This window comes from Haliotis cracherodii, unplaced genomic scaffold (genome assembly GCF_022045235.1).
Source record: "Haliotis cracherodii isolate W230 unplaced genomic scaffold, xgHalCrac1.p SCAF_12, whole genome shotgun sequence".
Lineage (NCBI taxonomy): Eukaryota > Metazoa > Mollusca > Gastropoda > Lepetellida > Haliotidae > Haliotis > Haliotis cracherodii.
Window position 1 is genome coordinate 36,240,597 of NW_027266267.1, and position 21,884 is coordinate 36,262,480.

General features: G+C 39.6%; 1 protein-coding gene across 1 annotated transcript in view; it reads left to right on the plus strand.

The window, feature by feature from the left end:
- LOC139458387 (transmembrane protein 145-like) overlaps positions 1 to 21,884 on the plus strand; it is a 51,351-nt gene that overhangs the window by 14,403 nt on the left and 15,064 nt on the right. The window contains exons 3-4 of the mRNA XM_071239801.1: positions 1,235 to 1,309; positions 6,466 to 6,681. Of these exons, the coding sequence (XP_071095902.1) occupies positions 1,235 to 1,309; positions 6,466 to 6,681 (291 nt within the window). The remainder of the gene's footprint in view (positions 1 to 1,234; positions 1,310 to 6,465; positions 6,682 to 21,884) is intronic.

Here is a 21,884-nt window from a genome sequence, read left to right on the forward strand (position 1 = left end):
GATTGGTGCTGATAGGTGATTAGCAATAGACAATGGAAGCCAACACTTAAGTAATCATAGCTAAGAACTGTAAACAGGGAATTTTTTGCGACCGTTTTATCATTGCGAGTTTTGCCAACGAGACTCAATCGCAAAAATTAAAAACGCAAAAATAAGTATAAATAATACATACATACTTTATTCATTGCAACACGTCATCAAATGTTGAAATCATCATCCAGAACCACAAGTTACTCTATAAGTTTAAAACACAAATGAATGCAGAATGGTCACACAATACATCACAAATGACAGTGTAAACAGACCAATTAGTGTCACTGTTACCTCACAGTAATCCTGCCTTCTTCCAACCTCGCTTGATTGCGTCAGTGTCCTTTGCAATTTTGTCCACACAGGAAACAAGCCATCTTGCGTGAATCGGTTTCATGACACTGGTCAACTTTCCGGCCAACTCAGATTAACTAGCTTTGGAGAGAAGCTGTCTATTGTTTGGTAATCGAGGGTTCATCTCAACACGGCAATTCGCAAAAATATCTCGTCGCAGTATTGTCTTTGGTGTGGTATTCGCAATATTTTAACGGCGCAGAAATAAAGCTGTTTACAGTATTTGGTAATGAACACTGGGCGAATGGGTGTGTGTGGGCGTGTAATTAGCACTGATTGGTGTAAGAATGGACATACGTTGTGTTCCTCATAATAAAGAAGTTGACATCCATATATTCTCATCCTTATGTGAATCCCTTCTAAATGCCTTTCAAAGACCTCTGAAGCAAATGTTTTAATGGCTTGTTCCCATAACTGATATGAAGAAAGACCTTTAAGTTGCAAATATATCCAAAATGCATGACGACCTCTGAAGATCTGGGGTAGAGTAGGTCTTCAGCAACCTATGCTTGCCGTAAAAGGTGACTATGCTTGTCGTAAGAGGCGACTAACGGGATCCGGTGGTCAGGCTCGCTGACTTGGTTGATGCATGTCATCATATCACAATTGCATATATCGATGCATGATGTCAATCACTGGATTGTCTGGTCCAGATTTGATTATTTACGGTACAGACTGCCATCTTAAACAACGAGTTAAACAACAAACAAACAACAAGCCATTCAAGCATGACTGCAGGCTGACACTGTGACTTTGGATTCTCAAGTTGACCATTTCTTTGCTACGTAGGACGTAAAAGATCGTGCTCACAAACATTAAGAAAGGCTTTATGTGTTTCCCTCTGTTGCAGGACTACGGAACACAGGAAATTTTACTTTATTATGACGCTGATTCCCAGTGGAGTGCAGTCTACAAAACCAGCAAGGTAAGGATTTCTTTGTTGGCTGGCTCTGGATCGGGCTGGCAGGCTCACTGACTTGGTTGATGCATGTCATCATATCCCAATTGTGTAGATTGATGTTCACGATGTCAATCACTGGATTGTCTGGTCCAGACTTGATTATTTACAGACTGCAGTCATATAGTTAGAATATTGCTGAGTACGGCTTTAAATAACACAGTTGTGTTTACTCCATACAAGTAGATTTCAGCCGTCTACCCGTTGCAGAACAAGTCAAATGTCTATTGATTTTAACCCCCTGATGTCAAGCTTGACGTGATGATATTATACACTTTTTTAAAAATCTGGATGATATTGGCAATGCCCTTGGTAACAGTGGCTTGCAACCAGTCTCAATTTCTCTGTTAGAACATGGAAATGATTTAACATCTGACTGTTCCCCAGGAATAGGGTTATCATGTATCAATGTAACCAGTCATAGCTTGGTCGGACAGATGTGTCCTTGTTGTTATAAGACCAGTCCACACATTCGATCGTACAGGGATGTTCTATCATTATTTTAACGTAGTAGGCCATATTGCTTGTGCTGTTTACAGACTTCTGAGACATATGGTCTCAGAGACTGGGATTAAATGTTCAATCGTTCTTTTAACAAAATAGGCCATAATTTTGTTTTTGCTTTTTACACACTTGCGAGGCATGTGATTTCAGGGACTGTAATTAAGTAATTTGTGTTGTTGATTTTTTCACCCAAAATTTAACAAATTTCAAATAAGCAGGCTCCGATAAGATAACAGCCCTTAATTCATCCTCCCATGTTAAACTAATTTCACAAATGAAAATTTTTTTTGAAGGAGGTCAGTACCAACCCTTTGTCTTTTTCTGCAGGTTTTCAGCAACCCATGCCCCTGCCGTAAAAGGCGACTTAGCTTGTCGTAGGAGGCGACTAACGGGATCGGGTGGTCAGGCTCACTGACTTTGTTGATGCATGTCATCAATCCCATTCGATCCCAATTGCGTGGATCGATGCTCATGATATCAATCACTGGATTGTGTTGTCCAGACTCGATTATTTACAGACCGCCGTCATATAGCTGGAATATTGCTGAGTGTGGCGTTAAACAACAAACCAACCAACTTTTTCTGCATCTCTCCAGACCAGCAATACTTTTTACTTGTTTAAAAGAGTTTAAGAAAAAATCTTGCCTTGGAGTTAGGATTTCATAGTATTAAAGGCATACAAACAAAACCTGGTACAATAATGTTTCTGTGTTCTGGTATATTGGGTAAAAAAATATAGGTTTTGTTATTATTTGTATTGTTTAACCTAAAATCTACACAGAAATTCATCCACAAATGATGTTTACCTTCAAAATTGATTGATAAAATGGCGGAAATGCCTTTTCTTTTTTTTATCACATTGTTATCTCCCCTGTATCAGACAGACAGACAGACAGTTTATTCAGTAAGGAGGCCATCCATGACAACAAAATGGTGGCATCTGTCCATGAGTAATATTTACTTCAGTACATGGAAAATAGGATCTGCATCTACAAGCAACAATCTCTGTCAAACACGTTAGATCCCAATATATCGTAATATGTATCACAATACAGGTACCTGTATCACAAGATATTGCAATACAATCTTTTTGACAATACACAGCCCTGCTATGAGTTCAAGGTGATTGTTATGCTTTCATTGGCAGTATTTCTTTTAAAATCTTACAATAAACACTACAAAGATTTAGCTACTAATATATAAAACATGCACCAGTGCATCCTATTGTTGACAAATGCAACCTAATATTTATGTCTGCATGCACCCAGCACATGTGGAGCCAAATTCAAAATTATGTACGACTAACTCTTACTTGTCCACACAACAACGATCTTTGAACACATGCGGTACCTCTAAGCTTTATGGGGGGCATGGGTGGCCCATTCGTCTAAGGCGCCGTGAATCGCTGTGCAGAGTTGCATCCCTTGGGCACGCCAGAAACCTATGATTGTGGGTTCGAATCTCGGTTCGCCCGGATTATGTTTCTAGGTTTGTCAGCACCATACCTGTGCTCGTGGGTTTCACCGAAGTGGTGAACATCTGAGACCTGCATCACTTCGGGCTTTCCTCCCACATTAAGCTGACACGCCGTGATGTAACTGGAATACTGTTAAAAGCGGCGTTAAACCCAACTCACTCTCGCTCTAAGCTTTATGTCCCATACTACATTACTGGACCCTGTGGTATGTGCGTCATGGCACAGTTGTCAGAGATCTGAGATTGTACTTTTGTAGGCTAGTTTATGCGTCTGTAAGCTTCTCTGAAGCTCTGTTCATGTCTGGAGTGAGTGAGTGAGTGAGTTGGGTTTAACGCCGCTTTTAACAGTATTCCTGTGTCATTTACATGGAAGCCTCAGTGGCCGAGTGGGTTACATCGCTGACTGTGTGTGCTGGCGAGTAGGTGCCTCACTCTGGCAGTGTGGGTTCAAATCCAGATTGGACTCAAACCAAAAAGGCACTAGAATCTGTACTTAACTAAGAAAGTGTTGTCCCAAATATGATATTTGTTACAGCAGGTGCAACTAGCTTTTTATGTCAACTTGCACCTGGTGTGAGTTAAAAGGACAGGACGTCGTCCATTCGAAAGCTTTGTCAACAATAGCCGATAATCCCCGAACTTACTTGGCACTGTTCTCCTTATTCCATTTCTGCTCCAGTGACCACACCGGTGTAGGCTTATTGCACTTATATAGCGACGTACATGCACATGTTTGTGTGGCTGCTTGTACTAGTCCGGACTGATGCCGATTTATAGTGCCAGCTCACTGAGATACCATGCCGCAGTTTAACATGAATACCCCACTCAGACACAGTATACTGACTCCAAGCGGACCAGTCCTTGTTTTAGCCCCTTAATGCCGAGCGCCAGACAGGGTAACAACAAGTACCATCTTGTAACGTCTTTTGGTATGACGCGGCCAGGGATCGAACCTCAGACCTTCCTCTGTCCGGGTGGACGCTCTACCACTAGACCACGGAGACGGCCCCACGCACTCTGAAATAATAACAGAAGGGTCCAATGCAAGCCCACTCGCAATTTTTGCATTTAATTCACGCTCGCGTTAATTTCAAGATTTACAGTATTGTTTTGCATAATTATATAGACATACTACTACGACTGTGACAGTGAGTATCAAAGTGACCGTATCATTAGCTCTCTGTAGTGCTTCGATGACAGGACGTGAAAAACAAATACGCAAATGGAAATAGTTTTTCATGTTTTAGGATATTTTCATGACATGTTTATCAAAATGTGTAAACTCAGGTCCTAAATGAAACAGATAAAAAACAGGCGAATGGACTGTGTAGGCAAGTGACAGTCTGGCTTCATACGAACAAGACATACTCATATTGAACTAAGATTTGATAAAAACTGGCTTCTAATCTAATCCAGCTGGCAATTGGTATTTTTTACTGCAGCAATAAGAAAAGCACACAAGCTCCATTTTCAATTTGCTTCTATTAAAAAACAAGATCGAAGGTAGTTTACTCTGCACAGCACTTGCATTGTTGGCTTCACTGTGCGGAGCTCTTTTGTTTTGGTTTGAGAACTAATCGGGCATAAGACATTAATCACACTTGGAAGTTATATCGTGCATGATTTAAGAACACACGAACCGTTTATGTACTACCGGTAGCTGTCCCTTTAAGTTTGGTTTCCAAAATCGACCCTGCTTAATACTAGCAGGGTTAGAAATTGGCATTTGTCCTGTAGTCCTTACCAAACTGCCCAATAGTAAAGGTATCCTAAGGACACGTAGAAATTGGCCCATTTTAAGGGTTTTGCTATATGTTATCATTTTAAGGACTAGTGGACAAAAACTGTTAGTTTCTAACCCTGACTAGCAAGAAGTGTTCGGTGCCTTAGTAATGAAACCTCTTGGTCATAATCTATTGACCTCTACCACTTCCAAAGTACCTGTTGACCTGTTGATGAAGCAAATCGTTATTGGATTGTCGCCACAGCAACCCATCAGTCATCTATTGTTGTGACAGTAACTGTTGGTTGACATTGTTGAGTTTGTTGAGTGCAAACAGGTTTCGTTCATCACCATCAAAGGAAGCGATTGCAGAATATCATCATGAATATTTATTGCAATTTAATTTTTTTACACAAGTCGTTTCTTTTCTGTTCGCTGATTGAAATATGGAGCTCTGGTGGGTAGAATGGTTTGGGGTTGTTTTTTTGTTCATTCTAAATGCTCTATACATTAGGGCTGTTACGATACGCTATTATATATTGGACAATTTAACAAAGCAGATCAGAAAATATGTTCATTTTGGAGAGTAAATGTAATTAGAAAGAACTTTGTCGAAGTGCTACGCCTGATATTGCCTACAGGCACTCAAGTATTAAAGTACTCACGGAAATGAAAAAAAAACTGTTTTTTCGATCTCAGATTTTAAATAAATGCAGTTAATATACAAAATATATAAATATTCAAACAACTCAATTAGTACTAATTGGGCCTTGGCACAAATACAGCGTATCAAATGTTTTTATGTCTTTTTACACGTAAAAGTGTGTAAAAATATGAACAAAACAGACTATTGTGAAACTGAGCATAACCAGGTGTTAGTAGATCAAGGTGAATGTCCATGACCTATGACACCTTAACGACAGGTGAAAACAGGTGCTTTAAACCCACGTGCATGTGATTTGTCAGTGGTTAGTGATTTGTGAGTGGCATTGTGGGATAGTGAATCATCGTCAAAATATCAGAACGTAAAAGTAACATATTCCCTTCTCAAACAACAACTTACATGTCATTATTATTATGTACATAAACATAGCTGTTATTTTTATTGTTGTTTTGATAACTTTTTTTCCAGGCTAATTTGCATAATGCCTATAGCCTGTTTCTGCCATGTCAATTTGGACTTAGTTTTATTTTTGAATGTTGAAAGTGCCTACAAATTACCTCCTGTAAAGTACATTTTGTATTGAGCACTGAGATAAAACTAGCAAATCCAGACTAGTACTTTTCCAGTTGTTTTGTTATTTCGTATTTACATCAAAATGAATCTAGGGAGACATATTCGGGCTAGAGGTCTCATATTTTTTCAACACAGACTGCTGGAGTCCTTGTGATTGTTTATTTTCAATTTTCTTCATTTCAGAACTGCTCTTCAAAAGTGTCTGTATTGAAGCCAGAAAACCACCAAATTATTGCCTTGAACACTAGTAGTACCCTGACATCCCGGTACTCAGGATGTAGCTTCGCCCAGCGTGATGGCAAGAGCTGGTACAACTGCACCGGGAGTCGAACCTTCAGGTCTATGCGTGAGCGATGGTGGTACGTCGCCGTGGCTCGATGTGGGAAGTCCCAAGGAAATGTAAGTGGAACAGTGTTCATCAGTCGCCATGTTACACCTAACTATTTCTAATCCTTGTGTACCCCGTCCTTTCTTACCAGGAAACATCCACGTTTGAACTTGTCTTCAGAAACCCATGCTTGTCGTTAGAGGCGACCAACCTGTTTGGGTGGTCAGGCTTGTCTTGGTTGATGCATGTCATCGCATAGATCGATACTCATGACAATCACTGGATAGTCTGGTCCAAATTCGGTTATTTACAGATTATTGTTTGCTGAGTGTGGCATTAAACAACAAACAAAAAAATAACAAATATTGTACAGATTTTTTGTTCAAAAAAGGTCAAAATCACTTTTAGAAATAGAATCAGACTAAGTTTGTTATCATGGTTACTGTCTAGCTCCTATGACAGTACTTACCGATGTAATATACTCATCTGTCTTTTAGGGGGGATTGTTGTCTTTTTAAGTCAGGTATAGTCTCTGAGAACACACGGGAGGAAACAGGCAAAGTAAAAAAAATTGTGTAACTGTTAACCTTGAGCGAGTGAGTGAGTATGGTTTTACGCCACTTTTAGCAATGTTCCAGCAATATCACAGCAGGGGACACCAGAAATGGGCTTCACGCTTTGTACCCATGTGGGAAATCGGTCTTCGGCGTGAAAAGCGAACGCTTTAACCGCAAGGCAACCCACCACCCCTGACAAACGGAGACCAGACACAATTATACCATGTTTGGGATATTTTTGTTGTCAGGTGGATCTGTAAAAAACAACGCAAGAGTAGTCTGGTGTTTGCAGCAGTGTGGGCATGGTTGCAAATATTCAAAAGATATCTGATATCTCAAACATGACATAGACAGTGTTAGCACTGCACTTGTCAACACGCTTCACTCTCTAGGTGTGTACTTTGGCAGTGATCAGTGTTTAGCTATCACCAGACACGTGAAGATTGGGGGTAGAATAGGTCATCAGCAGCCCATGCTTGCCGTAAAAGGCGACTATGCTTGTCGTGAGAGGCGACTAACAGGATTTTGTGGTCAGGCTCGCTGACTTGGTTGATGCATGTCATCGTATCCCAATTGCGTAGATCGATGCTCATGATGTCAATCACTGGATTGTGTGGTCCAGACTATATTATTTACAAACAAATTTGGCATTAAGGGTTGTTTGGCTACCACCAAGTAACCTACATACCATTGCTGACGTCTGTTTGACAACTGGTTTAGACTGTTGTACGTTTGGGGACCATGATTTTTCATGTAATTGCCTAACAGCTATCTCATGTATACATCCCAGGAAGTTGAGAATGAAATTTGAGTTTGATGTATTGTTTCATTCCTAGTTGTTTGGATTTAATATTTTCAAGTTATGTGATTTGAACATGTCAAATTAGCTGAAAAGAACAATTAATGATAAAAGTTATGGGCAATATCCCAGTGGTATGATATATTTCTTTCAGAGAGTTTTAAAATCGTGTTTGTTTGTACAGAGCTCCAGATAACTTTTTGAGCAATTGAGTTTTTACTCGGAGGTTTCTATTTTAATTGGGTTCTTACATTTTTCATTGGGTAACCAATAATTTTCCACTCATCTATTCATCACTCTATGGGGTTTTTCCCCAAATGAGTAAGTATTTTGAGATTTAAGAAAAAATGAAATAATGTTTTAGATGTATATAAGGGTTTTAAATATAGGCTTGACTCGGAAAGTAAATTAGCTTGTAATTGTGTTTCAGAAAATAGCTCTGTTGTATACATGCTGAACATGCTGAAAAGCTTCATTGGCTTTTTACGCATGCTGTTTTTATACATTTGAGTTTTTTATTTAATGCATGCGTTTCTGTACACTAGTTATTGGAAAGTAATTGGGTTTTGAATATTTTGGGGGGTATGTTACGCAAATACGCAGCTCATCTGTAGTTCTGTTTGTAGGTAGATCTGTGAAATAAGTATATCCCTTTTAATTGCTCCACAGATGGAAAACTTGAATTGACATTTGTCATGTGCATTGTATCCATGTTAAACTGGACCCATGAAGACCGGGGTCTTCAGCAACCCATGCTTGGCGTAAAAGGCGACTATGCTTGTCGTAAAAGGCGACTAACGGGATTAGGTGGTCAGGCTCGCTGACTTGGTTGATGCATGTCATCGATCCCAACTGTGTGAATTGATGTTCATGATATCAATCACTGGATTGTCTTGTCCAGACTCGATTATTTACAGACCGCCATCATATAGCTGGAATATTGCTGAGTGCGGTGTTAAACAACAAACCAACCATGATAAACTGTGGCATGGTATCTAATGGTTTTGGCAATATCAAACCAACATAAATTTGGGGTAGTACAAGCAACCACACACACGCACATGCACACACATGCACATGCACACACACGCACATGCACACTCACATGTTTACATATTGCTATAAGTGCAGTAAACTTGAGTGCAACATTAAACTCCATTTTGCCTCCCCTCACAAAGTAATTCTGTTCACATTATTTATGGGGCTGTCGGGATTCAGTCACTGCCGACATCCTTAATTTATATATTCACAATTAAAATTAAATGGATTTGAAAATCACGTTCAAATTTATTTATTTTATTTTTTTCACTTTTTTCACCCTGCAAGGCTGTAAGATACGTAAGTAACTTGACAGTAACTGTTGTTTTTCTTTCCTCATTCTCTATGCTGTTATTATTTACACTGATAAAAAACATTATATTGCACATCCTACTTCTGCACACACTGTTGTAGATTGTCATGGTCATTGTGTCCTCGCTTGGGGGCTTCATCAAAGTGTCGGGGGCACGGGTGGCCCAGTCGTCTAAGGCGCCGCGATTCGCTGTGCAGAGTTGCTTCCCTTGGGCACGCCAGAAACCTATGATTGTGGGTTCGAATCCCGGTTCGCCCCGATTATGTTTCTAGGTTTGTCAGCACCATACCCGTGCTCGTGGGTTTTACCGAAGTGGTAAACGTCTGAGACCTGCATCACTTCGGGCTTTCCTCCCACATTAAGCTGACACGCTGTGATATAACTGGAATACTGTTACATTAGAGTAAAGCACATCTCATTCATTTGGCTGTAAGGATATATATGTTTTATGACAATGTCCAGTGTAGAAATTGGCACTGCTCCTGTAGTCCTTGTCAAACTGCCCAATAGTTAAGGTATCATAAGGACAAGTAGAAATTTGCCCTTTTTAAGAGTTTTGCTATATGTTATCATTATAAGGACTAGTGGAATAAAACTGTTAGTTACTACTGCTGGAAGTATGTACAAATGACTAACGACCCAGGACCAGTGGACCTGAGTTTCTATCACTGAATATCATAAATATCTCAATAGGGCGCACGGTTGGTCCAGTCGTCTAAGGCACAGCAATACGCTGTGCAGAGTTGCGTCCCTTGGGCACGCCAGAAACCTATGATCGTGGGTTCGAAACCCTATTCGCCCCAATTATGTTTCTAGGTATGTGAGCACCATACCCGTGCTCGTGGGTTTCACCGAAGTGGTAAACGTCTGAGGCCTGCATCACTTCGGGCTTTCCACCCACATTTAGCTGACACGCCGTGATATAACTGGAATACTGTTTAAAGCGGCGTTAAACCTAACTCACTCACTCACTCACATATCTCAATAATGAGGTTATGGTACACAATATTATGATACTCGTATCATGGTCCGGTGCATTGGGATGCAGTCAACAGCTGATGAACCGTTACGTCCCTTCTCACTCAACACCTGACAGAATAATGCACAGCTTTTGATGTGAATCCTACCTCTTTATATATAGGCGTCTATGTTTTTTTAGTTAGTTCACGGATCCCCCGATTCAAAATTCGGAGAAAATGGAAAAATAACAATAAAAATAATTTTTTAATACCGGTGATATTTTATCACTGCTGATGCGAATAAAGAAAAAGAAGCTAAAATAAAATTCGAGAATCTTGCAATGCTGTAATGACACGACTTTGTTATCCAAACACGTTTCTCACTCTTCTTTGTATTTCAAAATGCAATTCAGAGTAATATGCAGCACAGAGAAAATATATGTTGTACCTTTTTATTTATCACAGTGTGAAAGAACAAGTTCTATTGTTACACTTTTAAATGGCAGATAAAGATATATGTCATGTGAGAATTATACACACACACACGCACACAATATCACACACACACACACACACACACACACACACACACACACACACACACACAATATCACACGCACGCACATGCACACACACACACACACACAGACAAATGCACACAAACACATATACCCCTTGCTGATTAGATTATTTTGGGGAAAATCTGTAAACCAACGGATAAACAAAACAACTTTATGGCATGAGCTCCTCATCTGTTGATATTAGCATCCATACAACTCAAAAGAAGTTAAAAAACACCCAATTTTTTTATATGACTATAGTCAACCTGTCATGGCCATTGCAACACACAACCTTCCACTTGTGGGTGTTCCTTAACTTGTTTTGAGTAGCATATGTTTTTCAACTATCAAGTGTCTTCATTATACCGCAGCAAAGCATTTTTCCAGCTCACTTGACCGAAAGTCAGATGAGCTATTATATAAGCAGGCATAACAAATGTTATGTTTGGGATAACACTTTCTTAGTAAAGTACAGATTCTCATACTTTTTTGGGTTGAGTCCCATCCAGGAATTGAACCCACACTTCCAGAGTGAGGCACCTAATGGCCAGCAGCGATCTACCCCACTCAGAATCTGTACTTTACTAAGAAAGTGAAGTCCCAAATATAACATTTCTTACATCTTACAACTTTCTAAATGGCATTGTGTGTTCATAAGCAGGGCATGTTGTGCATTGTCCATCAGTCTGTCGTAAACGTTTACATTTTCAACTCCTCTGATAACAACCTGAAGCCTGGGAAGCTGAATGTGTTAAGGATGATCCCGTCTCTCGTAGATACGGTGTCACAATGGATTTACCTGTGAAGATCCTGGGTAAGAACTGATCTTCAGCAACCAATACTTGTCGTAAGAGGTGACTTATGGGATCGGGTGGTCAGGCTCGCTGACTTGGTCATTGTATCCCCCAATTGCATAGATCGATGCTCATGATGTCGATCACTAGATTGCCTGGTCCAAACCTGATAATATATGTGCCCACCCGCCCCCAACCCCAACCCCAACCCCCCAACACACAAACTGCTGGATTCTGTTATCTACATGCAGCCATCCTATAGCTTGAATATTGCTTCAACAGGCAAACAAACAGACAAACAAACAAACAAACAAACAAACAAACAAACCCCATAAGAGCAATCAATTTATGTCTGGTCTCTTTACACAAGACTTCCTGGTAGAGGTATGAAATACAACATTATTGTTCTTTGATGGAGGGTTTTTATGACCCACTTGAGGGTGTCGTATACCTACATAGATACATATCAGTCACCGAAACCTTGGTTTGTGCAGAGCACGCTGATAGCTACAGCCTTCATACAATACCCCTGACACTGTCAATACATCACAGGCTTGTGTACACTACTTACCTATATAGTGTATACAAGCAGGTGAAGTATTGACAGTATGTGTGTGACAGGGTTTTATTTGAGGGTCACACCTGTGAATAATATTTAAGGATCTGCCCATCCATTATGTAAACCATGCAATATGAAAGTGTGAAGTATTGACAATACTTGGGTGACAGGGATTTATTTGAGGGTCACACCTTGAATAATATTCAGGTGAGGTGAGATGATGTCCAAGATCATTGCACTTATATAGCGACGTGCATGCATGTGTGTGTGTGTGTGGCTGCTTGTACTAGTCCGGACTGATGCCGATTTATAGTGCTAGCTCACTGAGATACCATGCCGCAGTTTAACATGAGTACCCCACTCAGACACAGTATACTGACTCCGAGCCGACCAGTCCTTGTTTTAGCCCCTTAATGCTGAGCCCCTTTTACGACAAGCATAGTCGCCTTTTATGGCAAGCATGGGTTGCTGAAGACTTATTCTACCCCGGAATCTTCACGGGTCTGTGGTGAGATTACTTGTTATTCACATGTCTGTATAACGTGTAGAATTATCAGTCTGAGACATGACTATGATGACAGTTAACACAGTTAGAGGGGGTTCAGGTGTTTTGTACTCTGTTGAAAATTGCATTTGCATGCACTGAAGTGATATTTTACCAAAAGGAAATATTTACATTATTATTTAATGTGCTTCAAATGAAACCCCTGCGAATGTATGTCCTATCTCATATGAAACCTGCACGACCATTGCCCAATTTCAAATGAAAACCCCTGCACTCATATGTCCTATCTCAAATGAAACCTGAACAAACACATGTCCTATCTCAGATGAAACCTGCAGGACCATTGCCCTATTTCAAATGAAAAGCTGTGATCGTATGACCTATCTCAAATGAAACATGAACGAACATATGTCCTATCTCAAATGAAACCTGAACGAACACATGTCCTATCTCAAATGAAACCTGCACGACCATATGTCCTATCTCAAATGAAACCTGCACGACCATATGTCCTATCTCAAATGAAACCTGCACGACCATATGCCCTATCTCAAAAGAAACCTGCACGACCATATGTCCTATCTCAAATGAAACCTGCACGACCATATGCCCTATCTCAAATGAAACCTGCACGACCATATGCCCTATCTCAAATGAAACCTGCACGACCATATGTCCTATCTCAAATGAAACCTGCACGACCATATGTCCTATCTCAAATGAAACCTGCACGACCATATGTCCTATCTCAAATGAAACCTGCACGACCATATGCCCTATCTCAAATGAAACCTGCACGACCATATGCCCTATCTCAAATGAAACCTGCACGACCATATGTCCTATCTCAAATGAAACTGGTGGTAACAAAGTTCTATCTCAGACTCTGGCTTCTTGGAAAGGAAGGTTACCATTTAAACACCTAGGTTTGGCTCCTGATATATTCATAAATATAACAAATTTAGATGGCTGATGAATGTACTGAATGGATAGTATAATTTGCATTAATACTCATAGTGTTTTATCAATCTCAATGAAAGGAAGCAAACACATTTTATTATGGAGGTCATGGTGAAATGATATACGCCCAGATCTAATGTAACGCTCGTTCTTGTGCACATTAGCTCACAGATCAATACAGGGCCTGTAAATAAATTGCTTTGCTTTTCAGATTTCTTATCATCGACAGACTTTATCTGTACATGAAACTGTCCATAATTTCTATATTCAAAGGGTCCTACAGTGATTGATTTAGTGTTAGTATTGTTCTTGTAACTCGGCCTGTAAGTAAGCCACTAAGTGTTTGGGACAGACCATTAATTACTAAGAAAGGGGTTCATGTGTGAGACTTTTGGTAGAGGCATGTTTTTCAGTCATTATGAAAGGTGGAACAACGCAATTTAATAAAAATTCCCAACATTTATATTTATATATAAGATAGCTACGCGATAAATTGCAAAGAACAATGAAGAACAGAGCGTGGTTTATTTCTCGATAAAACATTGTTTTATCATGATGTAATTTCTGGAGATTCGAATATGTGCTCGCAACTTGATGACGTCATTTATTGGATGGCGTTATTTTTTATAGGGAAGTGTCCAGTGAGTTGTTCCCCATAGATTTAGCCATCTTCCCGAGGCAAGTGAGTTAACTGACTTTAAAAGTCCAGTTTCCACCCTTGCCAAACTATGCAGGAATTCCTGGGCTCAATCATAGCCCCACCAGTGGCTATTACGAGTTATGTCCCTTCTATGCCTCTCCTATGGACCAATCAGATTCCACCTCTCGTATCACTTGCATTTGCTTCAAACAAAACGGCGGTGCCCAGTGAAGACAATCTGATCGATAATCGAGATCTATATATTGTGATAAAACAAGTCTTACATCACGAAGTTTAGAAAATATTTGTTCACATCGAGTTATGGGTGCATATGCTTTGCAAATCCTGCAATAGACCTAAATCTGCATGACAGTTTACGAACCTGATTTCGATTTCGGTGCGCGATTTTGATAGGACTATGCATAGACAAAATGTAACTCCATAATACCTGCCTAGTTCGCGAAGGCTGGAAACTGGACTTTTATAGTCAGTTAACTCACTTGCCTCAGGAAGATGAGATTTAGCTAGCTTCAAAGTTACCTGCCTGATTTCAGACATTATCAGGGGCGGTCGGGTAGCCTAGTGGTTAAAGCGTTCGCTCGTCACGCCGAAGACCCGGGTTCGATTCCCGACATGGGTACAATGTGTGAAGCCCATTTCTGGTGTCCCCTGCCGTGATATTGCTGGAATATTGCTAAAAGCGTCATAAAACCATACTCAGTCACTCACTCACTCAGACATTATCAATATTGGAAAGTTGCAAAAAGTAAGAGACAAATTGCATCTTGATTCAATAGAAATAATGCAAACAATTACTTGAGAATCTGTGAGGAGTTATGATAAAACTGAATATGTAAGTAGTATTAAAATTGTCTGCCAGACAGTCAGGCAGGTCCGGTGAATTTTATGCAGCCAGACAGAAAAGTTACCAGCCACAGCCAGGGCAGGCAGTTGTATCAGACACTCCATGGATGCTATGCCAATGAAGCAAAGGCCTTGTTCCTTATTAATAATGGGAGGGAAGACATACATCGCTCAGACGGCATTGTTTCTCACACGACAGCATGTGTCATATCCTTGTGTGTGTTTATGTCAAGCAATGGTAGGTTCACACAAAGTTCATGCACAAAGTAGGGCTTACTTGCGTTAGTTATTAACAGCTCCATGCCATTAGCTTACAGTAATAGTCATGCATCACGATGACACAAATAGCTACTTTATATATTCACGGGTGAAGGAAGAACATTGTGTATAATTCGTGAAGTATTGACGATCCAACTAAATCCATGCATGTGTATTTTGAAAATGAAATTGAAACACTGGGACTACTTTATGTATTCACGGGTGATGGAGGAACATTGTGTATAATTCGTGAAGTATTGAAGATCCAACTAAATCCATGCATGTGTATTCTGAAAATGAAATTAAAACACTGGGACTACTATTCACGGGTGATGGAGGAACATTGTGTATAATTTGTGAAGTATTGAAGATCCAACTAAATCCATGCATGTGTATTCTGAAAATGAAATTAAAACACTGGGACTACTATTCACGGGTGATAGAGGAACATTGTGTATAATTTGTGAAGTATTGACGATCCAACTAAATCCATGCATGTGTATTCTGAAAATGAAATTAAAACACTGGGACTACTATTCACGGGTGATGGAGGAACATTGTGTATAATTTGTGAAGTATTGAAGATCCAACTAAATCCATGCATGTGTATTCTGAAAATGAAATTAAAACACTGGGACTACTATTCACGGGTGATGGAGGAACATTGTGTATAATTTGTGAAGTATTGAAGATCCAACTAAATCCATGCATGTGTATTCTGAAAATGAAATTAAAACACTGGGACTACTATTCACGGGTGATGGAGGAACATTGTGTATAATTTGTGAAGTATTGAAGATCCAACTAAATCCATGCATGTGTATTCTGAAAATGAAATTAAAACACTGGGACTACTATTCACGGGTGATGGAGGAACATTGTGTATAATTTGTGAAGTATTGAAGATCCAACTAAATCCATGCATGTGTATTCTGAAAATGAAATTAAAACACTGGGACTACTATTCACGGGTGATGGAGGAACATTGTGTATAATTTGTGAAGTATTGAAGATCCAACTAAATCCATGCATGTGTATTCTGAAAATGAAATTAAAACACTGGGACTACTATTCACGGGTGATGGAGGAACATTGTGTATAATTTGTGAAGTATTGACGATCCAACTAAATCCATGCATGTGTATTCTGAAAATGAAATTAAAACACTGGGACTACTATTCACGGGTGATGGAGGAACATTGTGTATAATTTGTGAAGTATTGACGATCCAACTAAATCCATGCATGTGTATTCTGAAAATGAAATTAAAACACTGGGACTACTATTCACGGGTGATGGAGGAACATTGTGTATAATTTGTGAAGTATTGAAGATCCAACTAAATCCATGCATGTGTATTCTGAAAATGAAATTAAAACACTGGGACTACTATTCACGGGTGATGGAGGAACATTGTGTATAATTTGTGAAGTATTGACGATCCAACTAAATCCATGCATGTGTATTCTGAAAATGAAATTAAAACACTGGGACTACTATTCACGGGTGATGGAGGAACATTGTGTATAATTTGTGAAGTATTGAAGATCCAACTAAATCCATGCATGTGTATTCTGAAAATGAAATTAAAACACTGGGACTACTATTCACGGGTGATGGAGGAACATTGTGTATAATTTGTGAAGTATTGACGATCCAACTAAATCCATGCATGTGTATTCTGAAAATGAAATTAAAACACTGGGACTACTATTCACGGGTGATGGAGGAACATTGTGTATAATTCGTGAAGTATTGACGATCCAACTAAACCCATGCATGTGTATTCTGAAAATGAAATTGAAACACTGGGACTAGAACCGGGTCATGTTCACCATGTTCCAATTTATTGATTTATTGATTTCATGGACAATCAATTAGTTTCAGTATAATGAAATATTTGCATTATTATTTAATGTCCTTCAAATGAAACCTCTGCGAATATATGTCCTTTCTCCAAAAACCTGCAATCATATGCCCTATCTCAAATGAAACATGCATGACCATTGCATATTGAAATATGTGAATATTTTTCAATAATAGATTCATATTAATGAAAAATGAAATTGAGTATTTTACATAATTAATAAGTGAAGGCCTCAAATGTAGGACTTCTTTCATGAGAAGAATTTATTATGTCTGAGCATGTGAGACCGGCTGTAAGGCGAGACCATACAAGGAGATTGTGAGCTTGCATAGAGACGAAACATTTTTACAATCTCTGTGACGACCACAACATTTATATCATGTATACAGGTTACACCAGCTAGACAGGTGATATGAAGGGTTATACACCAGCTATACTGTTATGAAACTGCTTGTCAGAGGGGTTCTCATTAATCATTTGCAGTTCTAGAGTAGGTGGGGTAAGCCTTGTGGTTAAAGCATTCATCAAACACTCATCAAGCGGAATTTTAAGACCCGGGTTTGATTCCCTACATGGGTACAATACGTGAAGCCAATTTCTGGTGTCCCCTGTCGTGATATTGCTGGAATATTGCTAAAAGTGGCATAAAGCTGTACTATCTGGGGGTGAAGCAAGCTAGTCATGTTGATATATTGATATAAGAAAACTTAACTGGATCATTTGGTGACATGTTTTCAACAGTAAATTTATTTAGCTAGCAAAAAATATTTCCAAATCATTTATTATTGTTTTACATTGTAACCACTACTCACCCCCTTCTCCATGTTAACTGAACAATAATACTCTTAAAAATGGACTTTAAATCAGACTCTGTTAGAATTAAGCTGGAATAATTCTTATCTTAATATTTGTCAGTTGCAATTGTCAAATTGATCAGTCTTTGAACTCAACTGTGTTCACTTCAAACCACATGTCAAGATACATTTCTTGGGAAATGTTTATCAAAGGTGTTTGGCAAGGATATCTATTTTGTGCCTCTCTGTTTCCATTATTTCATATATTTTAATTAATAATCAACAAAAGTTCCTGAAAATGTTAAATAACAATGATTGTGTGAACTTGATTGCTTGACAAATTGATCCCAACTTTGAACCCAACTGTGTTCACTACAAACCACATGCCAAGATATGACATGTAATTATTTTTGTGTGTTATTGTGATCGCTGAGATATGCCGGTACTCGAAGACTTGGAACATGTTTTATTATAACCTGCCAAGCACAGAAATATCAACAGGGCAAATTACAATGGGAAATATACAGTCATAACACCCCGATAGAAGTGATTGATCAATGTCTCATAGATCTTAATGCCCAGGTTCTATATATAGCTATTCAATACACAGGACTGAAAGGCAGGGTTCATGCATGTAGGCTTCAAGAAATGCCAGATTAAGAGATGAGTTTGAAATGTGTGGGCTTGTAAGTGTGCCAAGTACGTCACAGCGCTGTGGGTCCAGGGAGGGAGGGGCAGGGTGCTGATTGACAGATATCTGACGTGTCACTCCGGCGTTGTGGTTCAGTTTGTGACTTGGGTAGTAGTGTGCACCCTTCACAGGGCGCTGATTGACAGATATCTGACGTGTCACTCCGGCGTTGTGGTTCAGTTTGTGACTTGGGTATTCACAGGGTGCTGATTGACAGATGTCTGACGTGTCACTCCGGCGTTGTGGTTCAGTTTGTGACTTGGGTAGTAGTGTGCACCCTTCACAGGGCGCTGATTGACAGATATCTGACGTGTCACTCCGGCGTTGTGGTTCAGTTTGTGACTTGGGTAATAGTGTGCACCCTTCACAGGGCGCTGATTGACAGATATTTTACGTGTCACTCCGGCATTGTGGTTCAGTTTGTGACTTGGGTAATAGTGTGCACCCTTCACAGGGCGCTGATTGACAGATATCTTACGTGTCACTCCGGCATTGTGGTTCAGTTTGTGACTTGGGTAATAGTGTGCACCCTTCACAGGGCGCTGATTGACAGATATCTTAAGTGTCATTCCGGCGTTGTGGTTCAGTTTGTGACTTGGGTAATAGTGTGCACCCTTCACAGGGCGCTGATTGACAGATATCTTACGTGTCACTCCGGCGTTGTGGTTCAGTTTGTAACTTGGGTAGTAGTGTGCACCCTTCACAGGGCGCTGATTGACAGATATCTGACGTGTCACTCCGGCGTTGTGGTTCAGTTTGTGACTTGGGTAGTAGTGTGCACCCTTCACAGGGCGCTCCCAAAATTAGAAATAAGGGGCTCTTATTAGAATATAATTTCGGTGAGTGAAAAAAACAGAGTTAAAAGATTGTATATTTCGTGGTTTATGCTGACAGCCTGAAATGATACAAAAGAAAAGTCTGTGCGTATTATACACGACAGATATATTTTCCAGAATTTAATCGCCCATAATTAAGGGCATATAACACACGAGTGCGTATTATACACAAATAAATAAGTCTTGTGTACATTGATCAGTCGGAAGGGGTGCTAATTGGGATTGTTCACCAGCCAATATATCAGCAAATATCGGAGGGAACGCTTATTAGAGTGGGATGCTTTCTACTTCGAATATGGTAATAACAATGATTGTGTGACCTTGATGGCTTGACAAATTGATCAGTCTTTTGAACCCAACTGTGTTCACTACAGACCACATGTCAAGATAAACAAGTGTGGACATTTTGATGTGTATGTGGGTCTAACAAGATAGTCAGTTGATGTCCTCTTGGAACTGTGGTTCATCTGGAATAGGTCATGTAAATAAACAGACATTTCACTGTAAGTTGAAATTGCTATGCAGAATCAAAATTTGTATTTCTACATATTTGTTGACAATTTTAAATTTTAATTTTTTATAAAGTCTATGGGGTTCATCTTCATCTGTCTGTCTGTCTGTCTCTCTGTACATGTCACTTCTTTACTGGCTTTCTTTAATTATATCTTTCGCGCTTGTGAACTGCATGACAAGAAGTTGCGTCTCTGCCATGACAACCAAAGATTGTCAATGAGCTATAAGAAAACCCTGTTGAAACATACGTCACCTGGTCCACGTCGGACAAACAGCCAGAGATCAATGGATCAAGCGTCTCCTCCATCTTCCGACTCCTGGAAACCAATTTCTGTGATCGATGAACAAATGTTGCTACATGACAAATCCATCTTGCCAACAGACATTGTCTTGTGGGCAAAAGATCTGTCCTCGCTTACCTTCAGATGATGAATTCCTAGATAGATGGCGTGGCAAATATATATGACTGGTCGATAATTCTCCCATCATGTTGACAGAGACGCCTGGCATAAAATTTACATTGATTATTTCCAAACAATGCTGATTATTCTGTTTAGGAATCAGAATCCAATGATGCTTTCTTGGGATAAGCGTGTTTCAAATTGCTGTTCCATTTAATTGATCTCTTTGATGACTGAATATTGGTGAATGGGAACTAAAACAACAAAAGAACAAAACACTGAAGGGTCTTCCTTAAGAGAAACAAATACTGTCATGTTTTGAATAAGTAACTATGGTTTTATGCTGCTTTAGGCAATATTCCAGCAATATCTGGGGAATCAAACTTTGGATTTTGGTGTGACAAGCCAAGACTTTAACCACTAGGCTACCCCGTCACCCTGAATATTTTTCCAAACAGTGACCGAAAATATATATAGCTTGGGTATAAAACGAATTAAATGACACTGGGAGAGAGAAGGATCATGTGCAGCATGCACACAACTGAAGTCTTGACATGTAAGATTGAACACCCTTTCACCACCTGCTGCAGTGGCTCAGTGGGAAAACAGTGGGTTTTGCTAAAAATCATATGTTGCATTGCTCGTTCAATTCATGTCATGGAAGTTAAAACAATTGAATTTTTATTGTCAAAAATGAACATTCGGTGCATATTTAAGGCTGTTAATACGATTCCACTGCAAAACCTAGGCCTGAGAATTCAAGTGTAAAACATCAAAGCAGGTCTTACTCAGTAGGTCTCACTTGAAGTAGTACCTCACCTAAGGTTATTATGAGACACCAAAATACCTACAATACCCGTGAAGATCAGGTGTAGATTAGGTCTTCAGCAACCCATGCTTGCCGTAAAAGGCGACTCTGCTTGTCGTAAGAGGTGACTAAAGGGATAGGGTGGTCAGGCTTGCTGACTTGGTTGATACATGTCATAGTATCCCTATTGCGTGGATCAATGCTCATGACGTCAATCACTGGATTGTGTGGTCCAGACTTGATTTTTTACAGACTGCCGTCATATAGCTGGAATATTGCTGAGTGCGGAGTTAAACAACAAACAATCAATCAATCAAACATGTTTCAGTTGATGATATTGGGAATGCACACACGTTTAGAATAAGTTTTTTTTGTGGCAAGAAAATAGTATATGACAAGAGACAACTACTAGCCCACCTTCTGCAGCAAGATGCACCATGGACAGGGACTTGTCTTCATCCAGGGTTGGGTTACAGCGTCAGGTCATCTAGGGTCATCATCGTCACATCCATGCAGACCTTTCCACAAGGGGGCGGTCAGGTAGCCTAGTGGTTAAAG